We start from the raw sequence: 27,958 nt of genomic DNA, 5'->3' as shown, positions 1-27,958 counted from the left end.
TCCTTCGGAGCCAAAGTTGTAGGTTCTTCAATCGGTAACGGACAGATTTCCGTCACACCTCTGCGATAGGAGTTCTTGGCTGTTTTGACCGTGACCACACGTACTCGACCATCGTCTCCGGGGAAAACCTTCTCGATTCGGCCGAGCTTCCAGCTCAGCGGGGGTGCGTTGTCTTGCTTCATGAGGACCAATGTGCCCTCCGAAATATTGGGGCGAACCACAGGCCACTTCTTGCGGTTTTGGAGCTGGCCGATATAATCTCTCGACCAAGCCTGCCAGAAGTGCTGCACTCGCTGTTGCATCTGTTGGAAAGAATTAAGACGATTTATTGGGAGTTCACTGATGTCCACCTCGGGGAGAAAAACTAGAGGCTCTCCAACGATAAAATGCCCTGGGGTCAGAGCGACGACGTCATCAGGCTCGGATGAGCGGGGGGTCAAGGGCCGTGAATTCATGACGGCCTCGACCTGGATCAGGAGAGTGTTGAAATCATCGATGTTAAGAACTGTTGTTTGCATCACCCGATACAAATGATGCTTAAACGATTTGACAGCGGCCTCCCAGAGGCCACCGAAGTGTGGGGATCGAGCGGGGTTGAAATGGAATACGATCCCATTATCAGCACAGTGAGTGCCAATTTCATCGGAGCTGTGCATCTTATCGAAGTCTTGTTTCGATTCTTGCAGAAGTCGGTTGGCCCCAACAAAAGTCAGAGCGTTGTCGCAGTAGATGTCGGCCACCCGACCTCGTCGGCCAACGATGCGTTTCAGGGCGTTGATGAAGGACTCAGAAGTGAGGCTGTAGACCATGTCGATGTGGACAGCCTTCGACCACATACATACGAAGATCGCAACGAAAATTTTTAACGGCGCGGACCGACGATTTGGGATACGAACGAAAAACGGGCCGCAATAATCTACTCCGCAGCTCACAAACGCGCGCGTGGGTGTGAGCCGAACACTTGGTAAGGGTCCCATAATCTGGGAGGCACTGGTTGGCTTGCAGCGAAAGCAGATTAGGCACTCTTTGACCACTTTTTTCACCAGATCTCTCCCCCGAATCGGCCAGAATCGTTGTCGAATTGTTGCCAAAAGCATTTGAGGGCCAGCATGAAGGGTGTTCAGGTGGATTGATTTGGCCAAAAGGTAAGCCAAGTGCGATTTGTGTGCCAAGATTATTGGGAACCTGGTGTCGAACGGTGCGTCAAGGTGCTGGAGTCTGCCTTGAAGGCGGAGCAGACCACTTTCGTCCAAAAATATGTTGAGCGACTTAAGTTTCGATGTGGTGCCAATGTTTTTGATTATTGGCTCAGATGCGTTTTTCAAAAACTGAATTTCCTTATTATAATGCGTTTTCTGATCGTGTCGAATTAGGATATTCAGTGATGCATTTAATTCGTGAACGTTCAGTGAGCCAAAATTTCGTTTATCAGGTTTTGTTCGACAATTTTGTATAAAGCGATAACCCCATGCAACTTTTCGCTGAAGGGGGGAGAGACGAGAATGATCTGTGATGGGGTGAAAAAAGGGAGATTCTGTTACAGCAACTAGAGAAACCGTCGATTGTTTGCTTTCAATTCCTCTAGCTTGCATGTGGAGAGGCGATAGTGAGATATCATTAGGTGGCCAGTTCGATTTGTCGGTACAAAGAAAGTTGGGTCCATGCCACCAAAGATTGTCTGCTATGAGTGCTGATGGGCTGACACCGCGGGAGATTCGATCAGCTGGATTGAGGTCAGTCGGAATATGACGCCATGGACTGCCTCTGGTGATGCGGTGGATCTCAGCAATTCTGTTCGATACAAACACCTTCCAAACGGACGACGACGAAGCCAACCAGTGCAGCACTATGGTGGAATCCGTCCAAAATGTCACCGGGCAATTCCATCCGGTGTATTCCACGATAGAGTCTTGTAGCTGGGCAGCAAGGAGAGCAGCACAAAGCTCTAGCCGAGGGGTTGATAGCTTGTTGAGAGGGCTAACTCGCGATTTTGAAGCCAGGAGATTACAAATTGGTTTGTTTTCTGCTTTCGAGGAAAGTACATAAATGCAACAACCATATGCACTATCGGAAGCGTCCGAGAAGCAGTGCAGTTCGAAATTTTCGTAGTCATTCATAAAAACGTGTCTGGGAATGGCTAACGAACGAAAGCTTTCCATCTCCTGTCGGTATTGCTGCCACCAGGTTTGGTGATGTACTGGCAACGGATCATTCCACGAAAACTTTTCGGACCAAAGCGACTGTAGGAATATTTTTGCGCTTACGACGGAGGCACCGAGTAAACCCATCGGATCGAAGAGACGAGACATTTCCGAGAGTATGACTCGTTTTGTTATTGGAGCCGACGTTTCGAGATCAGGAACATTGAAAGTGAAATGATCGGGTTGTGGATGCCAACGAAGTCCCAATGTTTTGATCGATCCTGATTGGCCAATATCGAGTTCGGATCGAGAGTCTCTGAGTGCTTCTGGAATCTGCGAGAGGACTTCGTTGCAATTGCTGCACCATTTGCGAAGAGTAAACCCCCCAGATTTCAATAACTCAATCATCTGGTGGTTTTCGGCGATCAACAGCTGTTTATCATCATTGCCCGAAAGATAATCATCCACGTAGAAACGGTTGGGTACGAGTGGGGCAGCGAGAGGAAAGTTTTCGGCTTCATCGTGGGCAAGTTGGTTGAGGACGCGAGTAGCCAGGTACGGAGCAGGGGCTGTACCATATGTTACTGTGTTCAAACGAAAGGTTTGTAGTGGTGCTTCGGAATTCTTTCGCCACAGTATCTGCTGCAGAGGACGATCAGCTGGATGGACGACGATCTGCCGGTACATTTTTTCCACATCAGCTGTTACGGCGTATTTTGGTAAACGAAAGTTGATGAGTGTGGAAATCAACGAAGGTTGGACGGTGGGATCGATGTAGCAGATGTCGTTCAGCGAAATGTTGTTTGCTGCTCGGCAAGACGCATCGAACACGACGCGAGTTTTTGTTGTTGTGCTTTCGGGACGTTGGATGGCGTGGTGAGGAAGGTAGTAGTGGGGCTTTGTGAGATCGGGCTTGACAGGTTCCATATGACCGAGATTTTCATATTCAGTCATGAATTCAAAATAATCCGCTCGAAGATTATCATTTGAGCCCAACTTCCTCTCGGTACTAAGAAATCTGCGATTTGCTATCGGAAATGATTCTCCCAAGGCATGCAACATTTCCTCACGAATCGGCAAACGAACCACGTACCGTCCGTCAGGTGCTCTGAAGTGGGTTTTCAAAAAGTGCGTCTCGCAATATTGTTCTTCCAAACTTAAAGATTTGCCTTTCTCGAAACTTTCCACTTCCCAAAATTTACGAATTGTGGCGTCCAGATTGTCTATGGACGAAACATTGCAGACCACGGCGGGACTTTTTGGTTGTGCGTTTGTTTCACCCGCGACGACGTACCCAAAGACAGTTTTTCTTAGTATGGGAAAACCTTGGCCAAGCGATATTTGATCATTCTCTAAGATGGAGAAAAATGATTTGATTCCAATGATAAGGTCAACGTCGTGAGCAATATTGAACTTGGGGTCTGCAAGGGGAAGGTTGCGAGGAATTACCCACTTCGAAATGTCTACATTTGTAGATGGAAGAACTCTGGTCAAGGCAGGCAACACGAAAAATTCCATGCTTGTGACAAAGTTGCCGGATCGAGAGGCAATGGTGATCGGCACTTGATCTTTTACTCTTTGGACTGACTGGCTGATACCATACACATCGACGTTTGCTGGTGTACGTTTTAAGCGAAGCTGTTGTGCTAAATGTTCGGAAACGAAGTTGGCTTCGGAAGCACAGTCAAGCAAGGCACGAGCGTGTAAAAAGTTGCCTGCGAGGTCCTTGACCTTAACGTATGCAGTCAGCATGAAAACAGCTGATTGGGATGGTTTCGAGAAAAATGATTGTGTATGGCAATTCGTCACATGTGTAGTGTTTTGAGCCGAACCTGACGGATGCCCATCCGACGAGGGAACGAAAGACGACGATTGTTTACTAGGCCCAACCGACGACGAGGGCACTCCCTGTACCCGAGGGAGCACGTGACATTGATCGGCAATGCACGTAACCGACGACGAAGGATCGACGAACGGTGCCGATTGTGAGTGTGAATAAGATTGCGCAATTTGTGCAGCGATAGTATTTTGCTCATCATCGTGAATGGACGATGGTTTGAATGAGTTCAGGTGCAACAAGGTGTGATGTTTCCTGTTGCATGTTCGACACGATCCGGAAGTACAATTTTTCATCAAATGCGACGATTTTAGGCAATTGAGGCAAAGACCATGTCTTTTGGCGATTTCGAAACGTTTTTGAGGTGTTTGCCTTTTGAACTCGTCGCACTGCATCAAAAGGTGCGCTTGTTTGCATAAGATGCATTTCGGCAGATCACTATTGGCTGAGTGATAAATCGATATTTTGTTTCGAGAAGATTTTGATTCGATTTTGGATTCGAATTTTGCACTAGGTAGCGAAGGTTGGGAGAGCATTAGTGATTGCAAAATTCGAGAACGCTTTTGTATAAAAGTGACTAACGATTCGTAAGTTGGTCGAATGTCGTCACACAATTGATTTTCCCACTCCTTCTGTGAAACTGGATCTAACTTGCTGCTCAGAGTTTCGACAAGGAAAGAATTCCAATGATCCTTCGGATCTTCTAATTTGTTAAGAACGCTCACGTGTTTTCCGAATTCATCAACCAAATTGGCGAGGGCTGATGAAGATTCTTTCCGAACAGAAGGTGTGGATAAAAGTGCCGAAAAATGTTGCTTAATTTGCAGATTTCTATTATCGTACCGTTTATTTAACAGATCCCACGCGATAGTGTAGTTAGTCGCAGAAACTTCCAACGATTCGATAAGCCTGAGAGCTTCTCCCTTAAGAACCGCCTTCAAATATTGGAATTTTTGTATGGACGAAAGTTGCAGGTTCACATGGATGAGGGTGGTGAACAAATCGTGAAAATTCATCCACTCATCGAAATTTCCACTAAATTCCGGAATTTTAATCTCAGGGAGACGGACAGAGGGAACATGTGCAGGTGGAGCTAAGGGGGATTGAGATGAATTGTTGGGAGCAATGGCGTCTAATTTTGCCGCCAAATTACCTTTAAGCATGAAATAATCATTTTCGACATTGGCACGTGTTTCTGAAAATTCCTCAGGCAATTCTTCTTCGGCCTCGATCTCACTTTGAATTTCATTAAATTCCCGATAAAGCTCGTCTAGTTTTTCTAGGCGGAATCTCAGTTGAGGAAAATCCCGCTCAGAATTGAAATTTTCATAAAAGGTTTTAACCAAATTGATGGAACCAGTGATAGTGTTCCGACGCACAATCAATCGTTTTACTTTACGCTCATCATGGTTCATTTTTGAGCTTTTTGCTGGGCCAATTAACATGAACGCTCGAAAATCTTTCTTTATTGGTTCGATTGACTCACCTGTCTATTGTAGTGGTTAAAACCTGGGCTCACTTTACCAAACCTGCGTTCCGTGTCCACGTGGTGCGACTAACTTCCTCCGTTGCTGCCGTAATTCGGTCGAAAATCCTCCAAAAATGACGATATCCAGTCTGTAGATGTTGCGGGGGCGATGATATCCGGTTGAGGGTCCAGCCGATGCGATAGGAACCTCCGAACGCAGCTATCCGATGACGATGAGGTAACCTCTCCAAACTGGTCGAGAACAATGGGGACCTGGCGAATCCCGGGTTTCGGCACCAAAAAATGTAGCCAAACCGGACTAGCAGCTGCAGGGACGTCGATGGATCCAATTAACTTTACAGGATCTTAGAATTATGAAAAAACTTGCACGATAACTTGTGCTAAGATGTAATACTTTCACTCGAAATAAAAAATGTGGTTTTGGTAGTGAAAGTCGATAATTTGTCTGATGAGACGTTTATTGGTTCAAGTGCTGACCAAGACTAACTTCTGCACAATCATTGCCCTAGCTTGTGGCGGGAAGCGCCCAATTTGATGATGATGATCATTGATTGAGTTAAACAATGAGGTGTGAGAGCAATTATAATTGAGCTGAGACTTAGCGTTTCTTGACTATTTGAACAGTTTAAATTTTTGGTTTAGGGATGTTCAATATTCTTATTCTACTATTGAGTTCTGCAACAACTGGTATTATTCGTGTTGGTTCTATTCCTCATTTGAATTACTTGAATCGAAGAAAAACCTAACAAAGAATTTAATTCAGGTGTTTGATCGCCGGTGAGACCACGAAGTACACTTTGAAAGGACGATCATTTTTTGTGTCAAAGGTAAAAAATTGATGTTTTTTTATTATTAAAATATTTTTTTTTTTTAAATCATCAAAAGATTCCGCCAATATGCGACCAGTTCCTCTTCAACCGATTTGAAAAGAAATCTACACATCCTTGACGCAAATGACGATTTCTTTCCGAAAGGCATTGAAGTCAGGAATCGTGACCATAATTGGTGGAACCTTTTAATTTTTTAGAGTATAAGAAGAAGAAGTTTTCTTAGTACTCTTATCAGAATTAAATATGAATATTTTTTCATCACCGATGTTAAGAAGGACATCGAATGAAGCAGCTACGATACGATGCTCCGGCGTACGTTTTGACGGCTCAACGGTGCATATGCAAGTCAAGTCCAATTTTTTATTTAAGACAAAAATGTGTCATACCTATAGACTGTTAGTTTCAATTAAAATATCATAATAAAAATATCACTGTAAGATTTAATGTTTATACTTCTATGATTATATAGGGATTGAATATTTTGTGCTAAAAAATCAACATCATTTTTATTTCTTTTGTGAAACCGAGCCTGCTAATGGGTTTTGTGCCTATTTATAAGTGTTCTAATGAAAATTTTCCGCTGAACAACTTTGTCGGAGACCGTTACTTCGTATCTTATTAGACAAAAAAGTTATTAGGTGTTGAATGGGGGCATGTCTTTTGGCATTGATAAAACATAAATTAAATTGACATCACTGCTGGGGCCTAGCGAGGTATTGAATGACTACTTTTCATGCAATACTTAGCTTAGCAGTGATGTCAATTCACTTTATTGTTTGTTGCCAAAAGACATACCCCTATAAAACAGCTAATAACTTTTTTGCCTAATTAGATACGAAGTTACAGTCTTTGACAAAGTTGTGCAGCGGAAAATTTTCTTTTGTGAATTTATGAATTGGCACAAAACTCGTTAGCAGGCTTGGTTCCACAGAAGAAATAAAACTGATGTTGATTTTTCAGTGCAAATTATTCAGTTTTCGCATACAAACATATAAGTCCAAATTTACTCATGTAAACGATAGTTAAAAATTCTGCGAAAAATCATGTGGGAGTTTTGAACAAAAATGAAGCTTTTTAGAATCCCGGGGTTTGAGAAATTCAAAATTGTCTCCAAATCGACTCAGTCTTCTGTTCAATGAGACAAAAAAAATCATTTTTACATTCTGTCAACAATGTTTCGAACATTGCCTGAACAATTTGACGCTCATAATTTACAGCATGCACATCAAAATTCTGTGTATCGAAATTGTTGTGAGTGTATGTCCAAAAACGTTATGATGTAAACCAGAGGGATCATTTTTATTTTATTATTGGCTCATTCTCCCATTTCATTTGCACATGTCAAACATTTTTACCCAAAGAGTGAATCCTCAGCGAATAATAAATTCAATCATTTAAATACCTTCCGCTTCAAATATTGCAGCTGAGCTTACCGCAAGTTGCCGTTCTCAGGAACAGGTTGTTTCAGCAGTGATTGGATCCATACCTTTAAAAGAGAAGAAAAAATATTCTTTTAATACGTATCTAAAAACTCATCCATGTATGTTAATTTATATTTAAACTTAATAAATCTACCAACGCACTTGATTTTGAAAGTAACAAGAAAAGTCAAACGAACTATTAAATAACTGAAAATAACAATTGTCATACTGTCTGAAATCATTCAACTTCAATTCAACTCAATGCTTTCGTATAGAATCGAATACACGATTAATTTTGGCATTTATTTCTACTTCCTGGAATCGAACATTCTCCGAGACTACTTTCATCGAAACGCTCCGAGCAAAGTCGATTTCATTAGGGGTTAGATAATTTCGTTTGCCATCCTCCAATCAAACTTCAATCAAAAGTACCTAACCTCTCTTCTTGCTTGCTCGCTATAAAGCAGGATTACGAAACAAATTAGGTGCCCACATAACCAAAGTATGTAGAACGGAGGCACCCGGAGGCAACCAAAGTCTTGTATCTACACATGTAAACTACAAAGGCTTCATGTTTACCGAGAATTAAATCTGTTTACCGAACGCTTAAGATCATTTGAGTTGCGGTATGTTTCGTTTTGGCGTTTTTTTGTTGGAGGATGATTGATGCCGAAGAAGTGGTGGTATCAATGTTGTTCAAGAACATTTCGAAAGCTTCGAGTAATCCTCTTAGAGAATAAACAAACAAAAGTATGGGTGTAATTTATGAAACTTTGATCAAAATAAGAAAGATTCTGATAAATTAAACTTTTTAGATAGTGAAATTCAATAAACTGCGTCACTTGTTGTGTAATTATTCCGTAAATCGGAATATTTTTGCAAAAGTTTTATACTTTATTTATGGGTAAAACAGGAAATGTTAGACTCCAGAAAATATATTGTTAATTACGGAAGCTTTGTTTCAACTATAAATTACATTTTAAGAAATCTTCCATATTTGAATCCATCAATCTGATTCGTCATTCAGATCATTTGAAAAATATGCCAAAATGAATCCTAAAAGTAATTAGTAAAAAGTTGGTTGATGACATTGGAACAGTTATATATTGCCTATCACTTAACTTTATTTCAAAAATTAAAGTGTCTAGTTTAAGTATGTTAATCGCATTTGAACTATAAATTAGAAAAAAATAAACGAAGTAGTTTAGTAAAACCCTAAGCAATTAGCAGCCGCAAAGTTTACCCAACAGTGTTGGGTATAGCAAATTTATTCGATTACTAGTAGAGGTCCATTCCTCGGTCATTTTAGCGTTCCCGGGAATCGGGAAATCTGACGATGCATTTCCTGGAAATTCTCGGGATCCCTGGAAAAATAAAAAAAAGTTATCAATACTCTACTGCATACGACACCTTATCTTTAGGGGAGAATGCGGATATTTGATCAATTTTTTTATTTTCATCATATCTTTTTGGGGCAAAATTGTAGATAGCCGCCTTTTGCATTTTCTGACAGCATGTAATATAAAGTTTATATGCTGTAAAAGTGAACTAGAAGCGTTTTCGTGGGACTAAAAAAATTGTGAAAGTTAAAGGAGACATGATCCTTTATTAAAGGAGACTTGATCCTTTAATCAGGACCCTAAGCTTTGGCAAAAATCGTGCAAAATCTAAATATACAAGTATCATTGACTTTTTTGGCCATATTAGTTTTCAATTCACAGTTTATATGTGTAAAACAGAAAGAATTCTAAAAGTTTGTCCACTATCCCAAACCCAGCAAACAATCTTTTGTGTTGTGAGCCTCCTTGATTGAATGATTCAACTGAATCAAAGCAATCGAAAGATTCCTTTTAATTCAACCACGGTAAATGAAAAGTTCATATACCGGTATTTCGATAGTAACTTACTACCTTCTTCAGTGATCCCCTCGAACAGGAATCGAACTCGAGTCTACTGATTACTTCTCCGACACCTTACCAATAGGCCAAATCGTCAGATGAAACAAGTCAAGCTGTAGCTCTATTATTCAGTTCAAGGCCGTGCGAACGGAGGGGGAAGTGGTTTTGGGGTTTAACCCCCTCAATGAAATTTTTTTTCATGTACAATTTTCAACGTAGTAAAGGGAAATTACTTGATCTCAAAAGGTGTTAAATAAGTGTTAACAAGAAAGTCAGAAATTTATCTCGCCTCCGGCGGAAATTAGTCTAAACTCACTCTAGACTTCAGACATTTCAATTAACGGAATTACATACATATATGCCGTTAACGAATTTAAACTAATTTTTTATTGTAAATTTCGATTTGAAATTCAATCAACATTTTGTATGGAAAATCTAAACTTGACATTCAAAAACACTACCTTGTGTTTAGAATGAGTTTTTATTGAGAAGTGTAACGAAATAAATTAGGAGTTTGAAACCAACCATTTTAACATCAAAATTGATTCACCGAATGCTAATTTTATACATTAACAGCCATGTATCATGAGTGCCTTTTATGTATTCTATTTATGTGCATTAATTCTTGTGCCTGAAGCTTGAGTCGAAACTTTGATTATCGAATTTATTTTCAAGCAAATTTCTAGTTCTGAATCAGGAACATCATTTTGACTTACTGGAAACAGCATTGATTTGAAACATTCATTCTGATTTGTATTGAAAATAATGATTTATTTTATCAGTAAAAATTATTATTTTTTAAGTTTGTGGGTCAATCATAAGTAAGACATTGTTTTGAAATCAATTACCTTTTTAATCGTGTATTTTTGGTATTGTAATTATTTTTGGCTAAATTTTGAGTTCAAATTCAATAAGCTATAATAAAACCCAAGACCCAAAAAAATTAACTAAGAACTTCAGCTGACAAACTTGACTGATACTTGCTGCAAAAATTTGGAATAATTTAGAAAAATATTTCACTATCGATAGAAGTTTGTTAGCCATACTTCAGGATATTCATCATATCTCATGAATTTCCAGAATTCCAGATAACTATCCCTCTATTTCAAAATATATAACTTTTCTTTGCCGATGATTTTGCTACTGTCTACAGTTTGCAAAACGGAAGCTTCAAACGATGAGATTTGCAAAAAAGAACATTCAAGTTCTTATCGTAGCGTTTTTTTTTTCTTGAAATTGTTTGGTTTTATATGCAAATCCCTTGCCATTTTTCACTAAGCTGATGAACAAAAAATCGTTTATAAAATTCAATGTATTAACTGCTTTTTGGAAAAAAAAAGTTTATCTAAGCCATATAACAAGGAAAAACTTTCATTTTCCTTCCTCAATTTGATCCATGTTTCCAAAGAAGGTCGTGTAAAATTTTTGTAATTTGGCACTTTTTATTGGGTTCGGGAATTACTGGGATTTTGAGCGTTTCCCGGGATTCGGAAATTCCAGAATTTTTTTATTTCCGGGTATTCCTGGTCGGAAAATCCGGGGTATAACACACTACTAACTAACTAGGTCAAAATTAGCGATCGATTATCAAAAGCGCTAACTGTAGTGCAAAATTTGGTGATTTTGTCAATTTTTGACCCGATTTTGTCATTATATTTGATAACATGGAAAAGTACACAGATTTAAACCTTTTCGATTTGGGATAATTATTAATTGATTTCGCATCACTTAACAACATTGTAATACGACATGATAATATCGATAGCAATATTAAAGATGACTTATGAATGACACATAGAAAAGATGTCCGATTTTATGCAAGTGTTTTTTATTCACATTTGTTCAATAATAAAGTTGATCAACAACTTTATTTCATAATAAAAGTTTTTTTTGAGAAACTCTTCACATAGATAATAACACTCAAAAACAATCAAAACAGTATGTTAGTACAAATTTATATTGAGAGAGAAACAACGTGATGATGAATTATTAAATTGTAATTTTCTTTCCACCAGGAAAAATGATCATGAAGAATAAACGTTTATAACAGTATTTTTGAAAATTTTCTACAGCGATGTCAGTTATTTTTACAGCTAAGTCTAGGAAATTTTTATTGATAATTTTAAAATTTCCTACAAAATTTATAGTCTCTGGCCGAAATTTATGGCGAAAATCATTTTCAACAAAATTTTACAGTTTTCAGTTATGGAAAGAACTTTAAAACACCTGAGTTTAAAAATGGAAAATTTTAAGTAAAGAAACTATTAGTTGCGAAAATTTATAAAACTTGCTCATGTGTTCAACCAAAAAAAAATGTTCTTGACCCTCCTATATTTTTTTCTTGATATTGCTATAAAAAACGCCGTGTAAAAGTACTCTACTCGATCAGAAATTTTCAGGACAATGCATTGCAATGACATGGCCTGGCAAAAGTTATTGATGGAAAAAGTTGAAAAAAGTGAATATTTTCGAAAATTAATCAAGTTTTTTCAGCGAGGTGCATTTAAAATTTTAAGCAAGTTCTTTTGAAAATCCATTAATAAACATACCAGAAGCCCATTCTAACAAATAACTGCATGTCGACAACCATGACATTATCCTGGAAATTTATGATCAATTAGTTTGTGGACTGCACTTTTACAAAGACAACATACAATATAAAACTGTTTCCAGTGTTGAACAGTGTTCACTTTTCAGCACTGAGTTGCATAATTGTAAAACTAACATCCACAAATTGTATAGGTATCTTAAAAGCATTGGAAACTTTTCAGCAAACTTCGAAATTTGAAACAGAAGTGCAATAATGCCGGAGGTCTGGGAAAATGAATGAGACAACGATTGAATAAAAACAAAAATAGAATAATATGTTTTTAATTTGAATCGAATTTAATTTAATACTAGCTGATCCCAAACGAACTCCGTTTCGCTTTCAACTTAGAATATGTTATGAACAGTTTGAATGTATGTTAACGGCCGAGCATTTGATTTTGATTTTGATATAGATATTTGATTTTTCGTCTCGATGCAATACAGACTCTAGTAATTTTTGCAAATACAAATTTATCAGTTAAATTGGAAGACCCCCTTTTTGTCGTTTGATACAAATTTTTAAATTAGAAATCAATTGAATGCCCCAACACCCGTGTATAAATTTCGACTCAATCGTTGCATAAAAACAGAATTATAGAAATTTAACCCCTTTCAGTGGCCTCTTTTACAAACTTTGATATATGAAATCGATTGCCCTTTCCTCATAACTCCCTTTTGCAAATTTTCAAACCAATCCATTGCATAATAACGTCAATATCGCAAAAAAGGGAATAGTTAATATGTACGATCCTTTTGGCCGACCCCTGACCCTAAATTTGATAATTCGAATCAATTGTTTGTCCTCCATAATTCCTATGCGCCAATTTTCATCTCAATCTGATGTATAATAACGTCAATATCATGAAAATATTCTAAAGTTTATATGGACGACCCCTTTTGCCTACCCCTTACCATCAATTCAATACCTGCCATCATTTGCCCTACTTTCAAAGCCCTTGTCTTGTATGGACCACCTCCTTCAGAAGGGGTCATCCGAAAATCTGAAAACATTTTTCATCATCATGGTCCTAATGAGCTTCCATGCCAAATTTAAGATCTCTAGCTTTTAAGATGGTTGAGTCTATAGAGGACATACAAACAAACAAACATACAGAAATTACTTTTTATATAAATAGATTTAACATTGTTTGAAAAATCTAACAAGAAGATCTTTTTTTATCACTTTAAAATATATCCCATACGAAAAAAATTAAAAAAAAATACATATTTATTTTCAAAGCAATTAGTAAACCCTCATTTTTATTTAAGAAAAAAAAATACAAAATGTATGTTATGGATTCACTGGATCCCTCGAGTCTAAAAACATATATTTTGATTCTCGATGATTGTTGATCGTTGCTAAGCACGCAATCATTGATATTTATCCAATTAATATTATTCATTCAATAGTTTTCTGATGAAAAAACTCACTGAAGTGTTTTTATCTAAAAACTAGCTGATCCCATACGAACTCCGTTTCGCTTTCAACTTGGAATATATCATGAACAGTTTGTATGAATAGCCAATCGCCAAGCATTTTCCAGCTGCAATTCCGAATGCATTTTTAAGCAATAATTGCAATAATGTTGAACACGTTTTATGTGCGTTCGATTTTTCTGTCGTTTACTACTAAATTTGAAATCAGGAATCCATTGGCCGTGCCAAAACATCCCCGTTAATGAATTTTCATTTCGATGCGATACAAACTAACGTGATTATTGGAAAGCAAATTTGACAGTTAGACCCTCTTTTTTGTCGTTTGATACAAATATTGAATCAGAAATCAATTGACTCGGTTTTCCGAGCTTTGATCCCCGAAATCGATTGCCCTTCCTTCAAAACTCCCGTGTGCTAATTTTCAAACCGATTCATTGCATAATAACGTCAATATCGCAAAAAACAGTGAATAGATAATATGGACGTCCTCTTTGGCAGACCCCTGATCCAAAATTGTATAATTTGAATCAATTGTTCGTCCTTAATAATTTCTATGTACAAATTTTCAACTCAATCCGATGCATAATAACGTCAATATCACAAAAAAATACAAAATTAATATGGATGACCCCTTTTTCCGGTCCCTTACATAAAATTTTATACCTGAAATCTTTTGCACATCGTTCAAAATTATCGTGTACCAATTTTCATCTTAATCCGATGTATAATAACGTCAATATCGCAAATATAGCGAACAGTTAAAATGGGGGGTCGTCCCTGACTGACTTGCCCCTTATTCAAAATTTAATACCGGCAATCGATTGCATGTCCCTCAAAATATCCGAACGCAAATTTTCTTCTTAATCCGATGACTAATAACGCCAAATTCACATAAATATTGAAAAGTTGAGATGGACGACCCCTTTTGCCGACCCCTGACCCAAAATTTAATACCTGAATTCGATTTCCCATCTCTCAAAACCCCCATGTGCAGATTTTCATCATGATCCGACAAAAAATAACGTGATAAACGCGAACACAATATTTGTCTTGTATGGACGACCCCCTTCAGAAGGGGTCATCTGAAAATCTGAAAACATTTTTCATCATTCCTGGTCCTAATGAGCAACCATGCCAAATTTCAGCTCTCTAGCTCTTAAGACGGCTGAGTCTATAGAGGACAAACAAACAAACAAACCCACAGAAATTGCTTTTTATATATAGGGGAGAATGAGTATACTTGATCCCTGGGGATACTTGATTCCTTAGCTATATCTCGAAACTGGAATGTCTTACAAAGATCGAATATTCTAGAAAAATGTGCCAAAATGAGCAAAATAACAATGCTTGTAGTTTAAAATTTTTTAACAAAATAATTGATTGAGTAATTGAACTTTGTTTGAAAAATTCCACAAAATGTAACTTTAAGATCTTTTTTCATCACCTTAAAATGTACCTAACATGGGAAAATTACAAAAAAAATATTTGTTCCAATGTATTAATCGTTATAGCATAAAATGAACTTCATAATGCCATATTTTCAAAGCAATGGAAAACTCTCAACTTTTTTCAGAAAAAGTTTTCTAAAATGTTGTTTATGGGTACAATTGATCCCCTAGAGTTGGGTACAATTGATCCCCCTTCCAAACGGCATATTCTTCTTCCGAATTGATCGTTATGATTGCTGATTACGAAATTACTAATATTTATCCAAAAACTAATATTTATCAAACAATTTTTTGAAGGAAAGAGCAAAAATAATTAATTTTCTCTTAATTATAAAAAAATAGCGCCTTTAAGTATGCAATGTTATTAGCGTTGAGACAAAGTTATAGAATTTTCTTCTTAAGTCTGCTATAAATTGTGAAATGAGAACAAACATGACCAAAATAGTCCATTAACATTCTATCTTGGGGTTTTGTTTGATTTTTATACAAGGATTAGGGCTTCCTGAATAAAAGATCAAGTCTCCTTCAATAGGGGATCAAGTCTCCCCTAACTTTAGAAAAATCACAATTTTTTTACTCCCACGAAAATGCTTCTAGTTCATCAACGGGTTTAAGTATCGTTCTTATTTTTGGAGCATAAAAACTTGAAGTTACAAGCTATCAGAAAATGTCAAAGACGGCGAGTTGCTTAATTTTTCCAAAAAGATATGGTGAAAATAAGAAAAGGGGATCAAGTATCCCCACTCTCCCCTATAGATAAGCAAATTACGCCTTAAACTATGCAATTAAAAATGGGTAGAACACACAATTTTAGAATTCGTTTTGTCTCTTATAAACTGTGAAATAAATACTCATATGTCCAAAAAAATCACTGGAACTTTTATCTTTCGATTTTGTATGATTTTTTCTAAAGTTTAGGGTACCCTGATCAAAGGATCATGTCTCCTTTAACTTTCAAAATATCACAATTTTTTCAGTCCCACGAAAAAGCTTCAAGTTCGTCTACGGGTTCATGCCTCAATCCAATTTTTAAGCATATAAATTTGAAATTATACGCTGTTGGAAAATGCCAAATTTTTCCTAAAAGATATGATGAATATAAGAAAAAGGGTTCAAGTATCCCCATTCTCCCATAATGTTTGTTTATCGTTATGAAGTTTGGTTTGGAAGATGCCTGTTTTCTAACCGAAAAGAAAATGTCGATTTTTATGAACTGAAATCGTTGTACTGTTAAGTGATGTTAATCTCAAGATTATGAAAATATAGCTTGCAGGATTGAAAAGTTCACAAAAACCCTACACATCGTGATTCTTAATCTTACTGCTTGAAAATAAATTGAATGAAGTGAAGTGTTTTTTGAAACACTTTTAATATTTATAGGTTAGTTTCGAATAAAAATTGTAAGTTGCAAGTAGCCCCATCCTGCATGTTTCCGACATTTTTATACTACTGAATAATCGTGTATGTCTTCCAACCACGTTCAGGATTCCATTGAAAACGGAAGCAATAATCGTTTGATATTACCCTAAAGAAAAAAAAGCTCTTAATCGTCTCCAATATGTCTCCAATTCAGCCAGTTTGGATGAATGACGTAATTTTTCACACGTTAGTGTTTTAAATAGTGTTCCAAACTTGCAAATTAGGTACAACTGTTTTGGGTATTTAGTATCGTGCTTTATGATGGTCTTAGCCTTTTTTTTGTCTCGGTGCTTCCATTTTGCAGGTCTCGAAAAACATTAATAATCCAATATTTATTTATTTTTGGAATCTTGTCATAGATTTTGGAAGAAGGATTTTTCTGCGACTCTCCAAGACATTCCATACGTTTAGAAGTAGCATTCAGTTTTCCATTGCTGGAATGGGAGAAACATAAGAACCATTCTTCATAAATTTCGTTTGTTCAAGTGTTCTTATCTGCTTGAAGTAGCAACACTGTCGTTGTCAATGTTTATGTTGTTGTATTTTTTATTCGGCTGTTGTCCTCCGATCCATTTCATTCAGTAGGTATCTAACAATCTACTTAGCTTCAAAGTAGCGAGCGAGCACAAAAGACACAGAACAGAACACACATTTTGCTACCAGTTTTGGTTCAGCGCGAAAAAACAACATAACAAGCCAACCGCCTCACAGACCCCCATCCGCCATTTTTTTTTTTTTTTGTTATGGCGCTTGGGTTGTATTTATTCATCCGAAAGAATGCGTGTTCGAGACACATTTGTTTCGTTTTTTTTTCTTTGAGGCAGTACAAATGGATGTAAGGGTAGGTATGTGCGCTACAACTTTTGCTTCAGCAGCAAGAATCGCCGGATGTGACGCAAATCCAATTCGAGGATGATGATTTTCCGAGAGATGTTTGACACAAGTGTGTGCCTATCTGTTGCCGATCTGTGGGAACATTATTAGGAAGGGTGTCAGAGCAAGGTGAGATTATTAAATTTGCGTTTTTTTTTCGTTTTACTTTCAGCCTACGAGTGTGAAACCATCCGTTAAAACATCTCGTAGGAGGGGGAAAATTCTTTCATAGGTGATTATCCTTGTAATCCTAGAATCATTCAGAGTAGGCGGCGTGGAAAAATTTCTTTGATATTGCGAAAATCGTTAATATACCTCTACAGTTGGCTAGAGACCTGACAAATCGCTGAATAAAGTACTTGTCTCATATGCTATGAGCAAATATTAATATACATTTAACGACACCTGATTAGGTTGGATTTTTGGCATCTTCAACGGTATGGGATTTCCGCGGATTTTGTACATGCTTTCAAGGCTAAAGCTTGCTTCATTTAGAATTGGAACAAAAACAATAACCTCATTCGCCATCTTATTCCACCACTTTTCCATTTGAGCGGGTTTTTTCATGGTTCTGCCACATTTCTTCAGTTTGCCCTTAACTTTTGCCCAATATTTCTTGATGGATTATCTTGTTCTCCTTATACCACTTAACGACATCCCGGTTTGAAAATCTCTGTACTACATGGTCGATTATGTTGCAGGATCGGATTATGTTGTTTGGTAAGATTATATCACATGGTTTGATTATGTTGCATGTCTCGATTATGTCACATGGACATGTTTGAAATTTGCACTCTGTCATATGTTGATCTTGACGAGAATAAACCATATAAGTTCACCTATTCTATACAAGCTATACATTGACAAGAAAATATGCGTAATTCTACGTTTAGCGGTTGAAGCTAAATTACTACCTACTAAAAGTACCTAAGCAGCCCATGGACGGATTCATGATATTTTCTTATATCCACCAGCTTCAAAAAAAAGGCTTTTTTGGTGAAAATCATGGCCGCCTATGTTCTACCCCATTTGCTGTATTTTGAAGGCTCTAATTTCTATGCGGAATAGGGAAAGGTCGGCCCACCTCCGTCGGATCCTTTTTTTTTTGTTTTTTTTTTTTTATTTTTTATTGCTTGTTTTAGAGCCTGAAACTTATTTTCCACTTCACATGTTAAACTTAAACTTATCCTATGATTTTCTGTCTTGGAATATTTCGTACCTCACAATAATCAAATTTGCAAAGTGGAAAATTTTAGATAACCATGGGGGTCATATCATGAAATTCTCGAAACAGATACAACGGCATACTAACCCGACTTGAATCCGCGGAGATTGCGGGTTCAAGTCCTGTCGGTGAGCCGTTGTATCTGTTTCGAGAAATTCATGATGTTTACGGCTTATGTTCTTCCTTTTATTTGAACCTCATGTTTCTCTTAAATTTTACATCATCTTGAAAATAAGATAATTTCTATCCATAGTTTGTCACTTTTAAAACTATCTTTATAGATACTTTTTTGAATTATTGGCGCACTCCGCCATTTTTAAAGACATAAATAGTGATCCCCCCAACGTGTTTTTTTTTGTTTAACGCTTGTTGGAAATAGTTTCCTGAACAAACAAAATTTAAAAAATCCTCACCACTAATGAATTTAGAGTTCCAATTTCCAATAATTGAAAATTGCTACCAAACCATCTAAAACAGAACAACATCGGGAATAATGTAGCGTAATAAAATTTATTACCTAAAACAAACTTGTAAATTATTCAGACAGTTTGAAAAATTTATTGCACTTAAACCTGACTTCCGTCCAGAAAATATTGTTCCGCCTCCAGGCGAGTGGGGATCTTTCGCGTTCGAACAAACCGAAAGTCACCACAACAAAACCGGAAGCAGAAAAACCTCATCCATTAAACAATCCAATACTTGAACAAACATAACATATAAACCCGGAGCCTCGAAGTTCGGAATTTGGTGTGGTGCTGGCTAACGAAAAAAAGGGCGAATAAAAAACTAGCTAGGCAAGCAAAAACGACCGGAACCGGAAAGCCAACCGGGCTGCTGGTCTCGACCAGGGCTCAGTAAATCTACATCACCATGAGGTCCGGTCCGAATCAATCAGCAAAAGTGGGTCGCGTAAAACTTGGCAGCAGCACATTTGTGAGGGTGGGTGGCCTACCTTTCGGGTAATTCGATTGTTGGTAGTTCCGTGAGCTATGGCGGTAGAAATAATTTTTCGTGGGTAGAGGCGTTTCATACAAAAATTTTAAAACACTTAGGGGAGAGGCGGTCTACATGCGCATACTAAGGAAATATTCATTTTCTCACATATTACCCCCACCGATCTCCCCACAGATAGGAGTCTGAAAATCATATGTCCATGAGCGGAGATCTGTTTTAAAGATTGATACGGTCAAAATTTGGTCCATATCAACTTGACGTATTTTTTTCAATTTTGCTTTTAAAAAACCTGAACACCCCTCATTTTGAAGGTGTGTGTGTGTGTGTGTGTGTGTAGAATGTTGCTCCTATTTTGATTTTGGAATTCACTCTTCAGTTGTCAAAATGACGTTCAAGGAAGAAGAGCAGCGTATCAAAATTTTGCTCGCGCTTCGCGAAAATCCAAGCTACTCGCACGCAAAACTGGCAAAATCGCTAAAAGTTGCCAAATCAACCGTTACAAATGTAATTGAAGTGTTTGGGGAACGTTTGTCGACAGCCAGAAGTCTGGATCGGGGGGAAATCGAAAACCGGAAGCCGCTGAGACGACAAAGAGAGTTGCCGGTAGTTTCAGGCGAAACCCAAACCTCTCACTCCGAGATGTCGCAAATAAGCTGGGTGTATCGTCTACAACCGTGCATCGAGCCAAAAAACGAGCCGGACTATCGACTTACAAGAAGATATTGACTCCAAATCGCGATGATAAACAAAATACGACGGCCAAAGCGCGATCCCGGAGGCTGTACACGACGATGCTGACGAAGTTTGACTGCGTGGTAATGGACGACGAAACCTACTCCAAAGTCGACTACAAGCAGCTTCCGGGACAGGAGTTTTACAAGGCAAAAGGAAGGGGAAAGGTATCAGATATTTTCAAGCACATAAAACTGTCAACGTTCGCGAAGAAATATCTGGTTTGGCAAGCCATCCGTACCTGTGGCTTGAAAAGCAGCATTTTCATAGCTTCCGGGACTGTCAACCGAGAAATTTACGTGAAAGAGTGTTTGAATAAACGTCTGCTGCCTTTCCTGAAGAAACACGGTTGTTCCGTACTGTTTTGGCCGGATTTGGCATCTTGCCATTACGGTAAAAAAGGCCATGGAATATTACGCCGCCAACAACGTGCAGGTGGTTCTCAAGGACAAGAACCCTCCCAACAAGCCTGAGTTTCGCCCAATTGAGAAATACTGGACTATTGTCAAGCGGAACCAAAAGAAGACCAAAAAAACTGCTAAGGACGAGCAGCAGTTCAAGGCAAACTGACTTTCTGCGGCGAAGAAGGTGGACAAGGTGGCTGTACAAAATCTGATGGTAGGGGTTAAGCGTTAGGCCCGGCAATTCGGATTTGGAAAAGCGGAAGCCTAACTGAATATTTTTCCTGAATTTTATACTAATCTTTCTTGAAAAAGAAATTTAATTTGATGTTTTAAATAAATGATTTCACCGATTTACACGCGTTTTCCCTTGATCAAATTTTGACTGCATTATACGCATAAGAACAATTTTTCTGTTAAAATCTTTTACAGTTTTTATGTTACGACCGGATGTTTTTCATTAAATATTTTACAACTTTGTTTTGAAATACCCGACGTTTCGACCAGTTTTGGTGGTCTTTTTCAAGGGAATTATCAGCCTGTTGTTCTTGTCAGTGTCGTTTTTATCCAACGGTTGAGAGTCCAGAATTTGCTGTTTCTAACGTTGATGTGCAGTGGGACCGTAGAAAAACGGATGAAATTTATTACTTTTTATCCGCGCAAAAATACGAGCAGCAAATTCTGGAATCCTAACCGTTGGATAAAAACGACACTGACATGAACAACAGACTGATAATTCCCATGAAAAAGACCACCAAAACTGGTCGAAACGTCGGGTATTTCAAAACAAAACTGTTTGATATACTAAAAAGACCGAAAAAGCAAAAAATATTTTATGATCTTTTACAGTTTTTGAAAAAATGATTCTATAATAAAAGTAGTCCAAATAAATGATTTCCGAAAGCGGTCGGGCTAAATGCGAATATTTATGTTTTTTGCAATATTTTCGTTAAATTTAATTGAAAACAATAGAAACTGATGTTAAGCATACGTCAAAGCTGAAATTTTGACATAATTTTAGATATCACTAGTTTATTTTGCATCAATTATAGTAATGGATTGCATACGGTCATATTTCATGATAATATTTTTTTTATATCATATTTTAATCACATCAACATTAAAATGTTCTGTTTTCACTGTAAGATTGTGATAAGAGGGTAGGTTTAATGATTAAATGATTAAAGGTAAAAAAAAATTATAAAGCTAAACTATTTTTTATCTTAATATAGGCATTTAACCTGCCAGATATGGGCATTCAAAACTTGTCTCTGATTCCAGTGTCATATCCAATATCCAATTATCATTTATAACTTTGCTAAAAGCTTCGTTTTAGTTCAAAACTCATCCATGATTTTTCGCAGAATTTTTAAGTAACGTTTACATGAGTAAATTTGAACTTTTAGGGAAAATTTAATATTTTGTACTGAGAAATCAAAATCATTTTTGTTTCTTCTGTGGAGCCGAGCCTCCTCATGGTTTTTCCCATACAAACCAAAAAGTTCAAATTTACTCATGTAAACGTTACTTGAAAATTTCGCAAAATATCATGGATGGATTTAAAACCAAAACGAAGGTTTTTAGACCCCCGAGTTTTAAAAGTTCAAAAAAGACCCAAATTTGCTCAGTCTACTAGTCATGCTGTAGCTCTATAATTCAGTTGACTCCATCGAGTTGAATTCGCTGCTAGATTCTTCGTCAGAAAATACTCATCGTGCCCCGTTCAATGGTGCTCTGTTTGCCCCGAGTCAATAAGTTAAAGTGAAAACAAAACGTTTTAAAATTGATTATAGTGACAAATCAAAAACGAAATGGTGGTGAAAATTGAAGAATAATGTGTACCGTAAACTGGGGGAACTTTGATCACTTTTTTCATTCATTTTAGAATATTTTGGAAGGGGTTGCTTTTTCGTAATACCTAAAAGCTTTAAAACCCTTACTGAGGTGAGGAGTTTTAAACATGATCATGGATTGCAGTAAATTCGAACGACATTTGTGGTCATAATTAAATGTTTGTTACAAAACCAGATTTCGAGTTTCGGGGTAACTTTGATCACTATGGTTTTTACGTATCTCAACATCTCCAAATATATTGTTTTGATGCCATGAGGCACAGAAGGCTCAAAACATCGATACCAGTAATTTTTTGTTTGGACTCAATTGAATTTTTCAACGTTTTCTATCAAATACAAATATACTCGAAAGATGGATAATGTTGCTGCATACATTTAGGGGCAAAAATTGTAAACATTTCTCAATATTTTTTGGCCTCGAAATCTAATAAAATTTTACTTTCATGTAATTCCCGAAATCCTCGTACTGTTCCCACGTTCTTTTTTCCTTCAAACTTTACCATTATATAGGGTTTTTAGCCATTTTCCCTATACAGGCTTTTTCATGGAAAATGACTGTTTTTTTCAAAATCCAAAAATTATCATCAAATGACCATAAAAATAACAATAAAACTTAACCTAAACCAAGAAAAATAGTTGAACTTTCACATTGAACAAACCATTTGCTCCTAAATGCTTAAATTTGATCAGGAGAGATGTTTGTTTGTAAGCCTTCGAAAAACCGGATATTTAAAGGTTTTAAAAATATATTTTAAGTCATATAAAAAATTTCCAAATAAAAACCAAATTTAGTTTATTTGTAACTCAATTTACAGGCTTTCAAACGCAGTAAACAATTATCTGATATTTTAACTTTATACTTAGCTAATGATGATTATATGCAAAAATTTCATGTTGATCAAAATTACCCCGCTGATCAAAGTTCCCCCAGTTTACGGTACATAATGTTGCAGTGCGTACATTAGAACAAGATGATTTAACAATCATAAGAGCTTATTTTCCGATGCTCAATAATGATAATATTTTCGTCACTTGAGACACTATTGTTTTTTTTAATATTTTTGAAAAGATGATAAAGAGATTTCTTTTTTGCTGAAAAATTAATACTACTTTTATAAATACTTCTGTAAAAATGATAAGGAGATTTCTTTTTTGCTGAAAATTCAATACTATAGGAACTAAAAAACTGTTCTTTATTAAAATTTATTCAAGAAAATTCATACTGCCGTAGAAAAATGGGGTGACCACTTCGCCCCGGGTGATCGTTTTGCCCTTATCTCTATTCGGTATTTTATTTAGGTTCTCATAATTCATTAAGAATAAAAAAAATCTCATTGTGTGTATCTACCCGTTTTAATTCTAGGAACTGAACTTTCATTCAAGAGAAGGTGTTCAGTTTAACAAGTGAGCAGCTATCCTTTCTCAACTTACTCTACAAAAAAAATTCCATTCTAACAAATGGTAGCATCTGTGGAAACTAAATTGCCGCATTTTCTACCTTTTACCTCCCGCTACTTATCTGGCTAATGCATTCGAGGAATCAAATTTCTCCACCGGACACCAGGGCCAGCAGCAGTCGAGAAGAAAATCCTAGAGATGCTAAGCCAGTCCAGCGAGTTGAAACCAGGCAATGAATGAATGGATCCATTTCACGGAAAGGAGCCGGCGTGTTTTCTGAAGAAGTCTGCGAAGCAAACTCATCCGGAAGAAAGAGATTGCTCTGCTGCTTTGCGTCTCGCGAACAATGACGCTGGCAGCAGCTGCTAATTGCACTTTCAGTCAGGTAATTCTCTGCACTTCCTACAACCTATCGCTGATTCAGGAGTAGCACCTGCAATTTGGGTGATTATTTAATCCTGGATCGTTGGGAACAGCTGAATTCCAAGTTTTAAAGAATGAAATCCAAATAAGAGCTGATAATACTTATAATGAATTAAATCCACATCCAAGAATAAAAGCAACCAATAGGTTTTTTTTAAATAATCTAAAAAAAATCAAGATACTACATATTTGATATGAAAGGTTTTAATTCATTTAACAACTTTGTCGAGGACTGCAAAAAGATTTGACTTATGATTTTAAAAATATCTTGTATTCAATTCGGTTTGAAACTTCTCCGGGAAAGTTGGATTAGAATCTTTGTTTCTGAGATGTTTGTAATATTCAACTATAGTTCAAGGAATTTAATAGCAAGCTGCCATTCTTCCCAACCGAGTATTCTACACTTTTGTCAAAAAAACCCAAAAAATGTATGAATTAAAACTAATGAAAACAAAAATTTAATGCTTATTTGGAATCGGAGCACCCATAAATTAACCCTAAAGCTCTTGTGTTCTTTGCAATATGGGAAAAATCTGAATTTTGCTGCCTTGTGTTAAAGCTTAGTTCTTTTAGAAATGGGACAGTTACGAATGCCTGTATCTAAAAAACCATTCGTTTGAACGAAATACTTTCTATGAAGAAAAAGAAGGCAATGTTATTATCTTTCATGAAAAAATTTGAAAAAAAATATTTACCGTTTTTTGTTAAAGAAATTTCTACTTTACTCTTGGTATATCCCATTGGCCGGCGCACACTTTTTTCAGTCATGGTATTGATCAGTTTCTCCAACTTATACTTCGTAAAATCTATATTTTAGGTAGCTTCACCCTCCTTCTTCAATTTCTGATACTTTTTGGTTCAATACTTCTCTGGAAACTGGAAACTGGAAGCATTTTAGTGGATAGAGTGGTTTCGAAATGATCAAATTTTATTATTTTTGACCACATTTTTGAACGTTTTTTCTTCGGTACCTGTTTTTCAGCTTAAGAGTTTTGGAACTATCAAAAAATGGTTGTTTGAGGTTGGATTTCAATGAGTCATCACTAGGCAACACTTTCAGCTTATCGGAGAAAATTGTTTTGGACATTTCAGCGATCTACCCTTAGTTTTTCGTTTATTGAAAATTAAAAATGCTGATATGAGACTTGACTTCCTTGATGATCCTTAACCGTTGTTGCCGATCATGTGCTTCTCTCCAATGCTTGATTTTAACTTTGTGGACATTATTGATAGTGTTTGCATACTTATCCACCACAAAAACTCAGTAATTCTTTGAATAATCAACGGTGTTGTCAGCTATCAATTTGATAATGACGTATTTTCAAGGAAACTGTGCAAAATTATTTTTTTCTTTTTCTCTTGCATCGTACATATCTCAAAAACACGTAAATTTTAAATTTTGAAAAAAAATAGGGCGAATAGTACTTTTTACAGGCAACAAAATGCTGTCAAAATTTTCAATATCCAATAACTAGTTAACGAGCTATTAGCAAATGAAAGTGTCCCATTTCTAAAAGAACTAAGCTTTATTACTGATAGAACGCTCGAGTCGTCGATGATTGAACAGACTAGTTTTTAAGTAGGTACAACATTTTGCGTTTGCGTCAAGAAAATGGTAGATAGTAGAAAAAGAGGTTATCTTTCTTCATTGAAGGTTATCTACAAGTGCAATTTGTTACGTGTTGGTTTCCATTCCATTTAAACACTTCAAAAACACTTGTTTAATAATTTGAAGTGTAACTAAATCCACCGATTCCAGGCGAAGGGCGCGTATTGCAACAGCACTTATTAAATTTTTATTTAAATACTAGCTGACCCGGTGTGCTTTGCTACACCTTTCCAAAACATATGATTTTTTTCTAAAATTATTCAAACTTTTGTTGTTTATATTGTTGCCATTACTTTCAAACCGCTTTAAAATGAGAGCTGCAGCTGGAGTTTCGAATTACAACACAAAGATGAATAAAACTAATTTTCTGAATTTTGATCTATAAATTGGTGTTACAGATCTGATAATTTTAATCTGCTTCTTTAAACTCCACCCTGAAAAAGGAGGGTCTCAAATTAATCGTACGCAAAAAATCTAATTTATAAAATATGGTTGTTTTTGCTTGATATTCTCTGAATTTATGCTAAAAACTGATAAGAGAGCCCCTCCCTGTCCTTCCCATCATCCCCTGCTGAATGGAGGTTGTTGTCTTTAAGAATCATACCCAATTTTTCGTGCCCGAAAATCCTCTTGTATCAAATATTACTCCATTGGTTGATAAGTTTTTAAGCTTTACAACAAAATTTATATGAACCCCCTCCTTTCTTCCCCTCTCTACACTGTAAAGCGTAAAGGTCTATAACATTCGTAGAAACATATCTCGTAACCAAGTACCTTTCCATGCCATATTTATTTCCATTTGTTGGTTTCGTTTGCAGAAAGTGAGAACTTATGCTAACAAAATTGTATTGGGCTCACTTCCCTCCTCCTATGTGTCTCCTATGTACTGAAAGGAGGATGGTGTGTCAGATATTCATAGAATAATAGCAAAATGATTTTCCATATTAAGTTTTGTCCATTTCTCGGATTTTATAAAAAAAAAGTTAAATGTAAGCCTTCTCTTCCCTTCCTATATTCCCAATTCTATCATTCTACTGCAAGAAAGGAATTGTTTGACATAAAAAAAAGTATTTTTCGTACTCAAATACTTTTTGATGCCAAATTTAGTTTCATTTGCTCAATTAATTCTCGAGTTATGCAAAAAAAATGCATGGAAACCCCCCTTTCCGCCTTAATATCTTTCCGCTGAAAAAAAAAAAAGTTGGGCTTCAATTTATAATAGAAACATTTCTCGTATCCAAATACCCTCACATACCAAATATGGTTCTATTTGCTCGATCAACTCTCCAGTTATACTGAAAACTGTAAAGTAGACCTCTCCTCCCCCATTTCATCCACCTCTTTGAAGGAGTGAGGGATACCAAATATTCATAGAAGCATTTCTCGTACATAAATATCGTTCCATGCCAAATTTGGTTCCATTTGCTGTAGTAGTTCTTGAGTTATGCAGTAAATATTGCATGAAACTCCCCACCTTCTTTCCTTTCTCCCCGCTGGAAGAAGGAAGGGGTCTCAAACAATCATTAGAACATGTCACCTTCCCAAATACTCACCCATGCCACATTTGGTTCCATTTGCTTAATTAGTTTTTGAGTTATGTTAAAAATTATAAAAGAGGCCCCTCCCCCCTTCATATCTCCCTACTGGAAAGAGGGAGGGGTTTCAAATAATCATAGAAATATTTTTCGTATCCAACTACCTTCCCATGCCAAATTTGGTTCCATTTGCTCTATTAGTTTTTGAGTTATGTAAAAAAATATGAAAGAGGCCCCTCCCCCTTTATACTGGAAAGAGGGAGGGGTCTCAAATAATCATTGAAATATTTTTCGTATCCAACTACCTTCCCGTGCCAAATTTGGTTCCAATATCTTGATTAGTTTTCGAGTTATATGAAAATTTGTAAGGTAGACCCCCTCCCCCTTTCCTATTACCCCACTGAGAGGAGGGAGGGGTACCTTATATTCATAGAAATATTCCTCGT

The 27,958-nt window shown here is 36.7% G+C and overlaps 2 protein-coding genes across 2 annotated transcripts in view; both read right to left on the bottom strand.

Moving 5' to 3' along the window:
• The window catches only part of LOC129740066 (octopamine receptor beta-2R), a 408,612-nt gene that overhangs the window by 340,247 nt on the left and 40,407 nt on the right, over window positions 1-27,958 (bottom strand). The window contains exon 2 of the mRNA XM_055731657.1: window positions 7,731-7,783. The gene's annotated coding sequence lies outside the window, so the exon portion shown is untranslated. The remainder of the gene's footprint in view (window positions 1-7,730; window positions 7,784-27,958) is intronic.
• Window positions 1,406-5,393, bottom strand: LOC129737938 (uncharacterized). Its single transcript, XM_055729108.1, has 2 exons — window positions 1,557-5,393; window positions 1,406-1,507 (listed from the first exon to the last, which is right to left on the bottom strand). Exons 1-2 carry the CDS (start codon window positions 5,391-5,393, stop codon window positions 1,406-1,408), a joined length of 3,939 nt encoding a protein of 1,312 aa, XP_055585083.1.

Source organism: Uranotaenia lowii, chromosome 1 (assembly GCF_029784155.1).
Source record: "Uranotaenia lowii strain MFRU-FL chromosome 1, ASM2978415v1, whole genome shotgun sequence".
In the NCBI taxonomy this organism is placed as follows: domain Eukaryota; kingdom Metazoa; phylum Arthropoda; class Insecta; order Diptera; family Culicidae; genus Uranotaenia; species Uranotaenia lowii.
The sequence above is the reverse complement of the archived record's forward strand: the minus strand, read 5'-3'. Positions and strand labels throughout refer to the sequence as shown.

Coding starts and splice junctions, on each gene's coding strand:
- LOC129737938 (XM_055729108.1), bottom strand. CDS start 5,393: ATGAACCATGATGAGCGTAAAGTAAAACGATTGATTGTGCGTCGGAAC. Junction 1,508..1,556: donor TTGAAAGCAAACAATCGACG/GTTTCTCTAGTT, acceptor ACCCCATCACAG/ATCATTCTCGTCTCTCCCCC.